The 3,402-nt window shown below is 36.6% G+C and overlaps 1 protein-coding gene across 1 annotated transcript in view; it reads left to right on the top strand.

Annotated features, from left to right (window-relative positions):
* Positions 1 to 2,173, top strand: part of hmgcll1 (3-hydroxymethyl-3-methylglutaryl-CoA lyase like 1) — a gene marked incomplete at both ends in the record, with an annotated part of 67,618 nt that extends 65,445 nt beyond the window's left edge. The window contains one exon of the mRNA XM_084322032.1: positions 2,069 to 2,173. Coding sequence (XP_084178158.1) covers positions 2,069 to 2,173 — 105 coding nt within the window. The remainder of the gene's footprint in view (positions 1 to 2,068) is intronic.
* Between the last annotated feature and the right edge of the window lie 1,229 nt (positions 2,174 to 3,402).

Below are 3,402 nucleotides of genomic sequence, written 5' to 3' on the forward strand. Positions count from 1 at the left end.
CTGTAGACGTGCTGTAAAGAATACTTTGTAATGTCAGTGGTTTTTGTATGATTTCTGTAAGTCATTGTTCCGGCGCTTCCCCTCTTTGCAACAGTTTCTTTTACAAGTGCTCCCCCTACTGTCGGCAGGGTGGTAGTTCTGTTAGTAAGCCTACCTGGACCCTTAAAGGGGCACTTCGGCAAAAAAAAAAAAAAAAACGTATATTTATTTTGCACATAATCTCACACACACACACATCCAGAAACTCTTTAACGGTTTTGTACACGTTCATTTAGACTCATTGAGAGTAAATTAGTTTGAATATGATGTCACCATATTGTGTCATCAGAGGACACTGAATCCCTTGTCGTGTAAATGACAGCTCAATGAAATTATGAAAAAAGAGAAATCTCTCTTTTTTTTTTTATGGAGCTCTAATTAACACAACACAAGGATCCAGTTCCTCTGATTACATCACCGGTGGCCATATTCAAACTCATTAACTCTCAATAACTGTCAAACTAAAATGAACGTGTGCAAAACAGTTTAGAGCCTTGGGATGTGTGTGAGATTATGTGCAAAATTAATCTGCAGATATTCCTAGTGGGTCATGAGAGAGAAACCTCTGATATTGGCAGAGGTGAATGTTTAGTGAAGTTACATATACAGTACATGGATAATCAACAAATCTACCTCAGACGAAGAACCATATAACAACATTGAAGTTTGTTAGTTATTTATTTAGTTTGTTACCATGTAAAGATTTGTCGTGTTCACTCATAGTTAAGTAGAGATTGAGTATGTTATTATCTAAAGATGGTAAAGAGTGTTGTGTTCATTCATAGTTAAAGACAGTAGAGGTTGAGTACTTTATTATCTAAAGATGGTAAGTTAGAGTGTTGTGTTCATTCATAGATAAATACAATAGAGGTTGAGTGCTTTATTATCTAAAGATGGTAAGTTAGAGTGTTGTGTTCATCATAGTTAAAGACGGTAGAGGTTGAGTACTTTAATATCTAAAGATGGTGAGTTAGAGTGTTGGTTCACTCATAGTTAAAGACAGTAGAGGTTAAGTACTTTAATATCTAAAGATGGTAAGTTAGAGTGTTGTGTTCACTCATAGTTAAAGACAGTAGAGGTTGAGTACTTTAATATCTAAAGATGGTAAGTTAGAGTGTTGTGTTCATTCATAGTTAAAGACAGTAGAGGTTGAGTACTTTAATATCTAAAGATGGTAAGTTAGAGTGTTGTGTTCACTCATAGTTAAAGACAGTAGAGGTTGAGTACTTTAATATCTAAAGATGGTAAGTTAGAGTGTTGTGTTCACTCATAGTTAAAGACAGTAGAGGTTGAGTACTTTATTATCTAAAGAGTGTTGTGTTCATTCATAGTTAAAGACGGTAGAGGTTGAGTACTTTAATATCTAAAGATGGTAAGTTAGAGTGTTGTGTTCATTCATAGTTAAAGACAGTAGAGGTTGAGTAGTTACTTGTGATGTATCACATTCACACTCCAAGTGATTTAGATTAACATCGCAACTGCTTCTAAATGGACATATAGGGTTCTTCAGTGCAAAGGGTTCAATTGTGTTGATTTATTTATGCTTTATTAAAACTAAGGGTTGGGTTTTGAAACCATGGGGTTGGGGAGGACAGGGGAACTGCACTGGGTTGCACCAGCTACATTCTCTCCTAAGTTCTAGGACTTTATAATAATTGATGTTATAAGGCTAAGGTTGAACTTACACACACACACACAGCTGATGCAACAGGCTGCTGAATAGCTCTACTCCACAAACATTTAAAAGGCGTACTTTTTAATACCACTACCAGTACATGTCTTGCTGTTATACGTTACTATGCATTTTTTTTTTTAAATAAAAAAACATATTGCACTGCACTAAGATTCATACATTTGCTAAATTAATGAAAACAATGTACTTTAAAAGTTCTTACAGCAGATTTTCTAAACGTAAGCAAGTTTGGTAAACTGGTGACAACCAACCGACCTATATGCATAAAAAATATAAGAAAAGTGAACATACTCTACAAATCTAAATGTTGCTCAACATATTAACTCTATGTTACAGGGAGTGGACCTTGACAAAGTGGTCGAAGCCGGTGACTTCATCTGCAAAGCCTTAAACCGCAAGACCAACTCCAAAGTGTCCCAGGCCAGATGCAAGCCTTTGTGACGCGCCCACTGTGTTCCTGTGAGAGAGAGAGAGAAGAAATACTTGACTGTTTTCCTTCTATATAGCATTTCCCTTCTTGCTTGCTGCATTATTTATACGCCGCTGTATTTGATGGGCAATATTCTTTGTTTGTATCTCTAGACCCGCCTCCTATCGTCAAACGTATTTACTAATCCAAATGATGGATAATAACAAACTAATAATAATGTTGTGAAGCTAATCTGGATAACACTTCAATTAATACATCTACAGTATCAAGTATTATATAAGGAATTTATACTGTAGTTACCAACACACATAATGGCCCTACTGTACAGTATAGCCACACTAAATGACAGCCGTGCACGTGCACGAGATGTCCACGCTTTCTAATAATGCTTCATGAGATGACATATGAGCCTCCATGAGAAGACATTATGTGCATGTTATGAGAGCATCAGATAGAGCTCACACACTCGTATAACTAATTATTATGATTATAGCCTTACGCCTTATAAGTGTCGCCAAACTCTACACTTTTCCCCCTCTTTGTTCCAAACCCAGTTAGCTCATATTGACTGGTCTGGCAGGTCATTTACTGGGAGGGGGGTCATGTAGTAGTGGTAGGGGTCTCCCTTTATTCATTTCCTGCCCAGCGTGGCGTCATTTAGATGAAGCTTCCATCATGGATGTTCAAGGGACCCCACGCTGGTTTGGAAACCAGCAAAGGGGCTGATTATTATCTCTGAAACCAGTGAGGGCTGATAATTACGTCTGAACATTAATTTTCATTTCCGAAGTGTGTCGAGATTTGAGAGCATACCTTCTTCACATGAGGTATTTCTTTGTTGTTGTTTTATTTTCCCATTTAATTCTTGCCAGCTTCCCACAATCCCTCCTGACTGTCATGGCTAAAGACACCAGCAGTAGGAAGCTTTTGTGTTTAGTACTGTGTTGAGTCGGTGGGACTAACGGAACAACGTAATTTATATATATATATATATATATATTTTTTTTTTTGTATTATTATTTATATATTTATATATTTTTTATCATATGATTGCTTTTGAATATGGTCTCATGACCCTTCAGGGCACAACACCTGTTCAACCAATGAAATAACCAATAAACCCTAAACCTCAACTTTGAGTAAAAACTTGAAAATAATAACAAATATTGGAGATGGAGGTGAAGACAGCAGCAATATAATAAAACTAGAATGCCACTCAGAGAGATGCAGTACACACGCA

The sequence above is a fragment of the Notolepis coatsorum genome (genome assembly GCF_963971535.1).
Source record: "Notolepis coatsorum genome assembly, chromosome: 9".
NCBI classification, from domain to species: Eukaryota; Metazoa; Chordata; class Actinopteri; order Aulopiformes; family Paralepididae; genus Notolepis; species Notolepis coatsorum.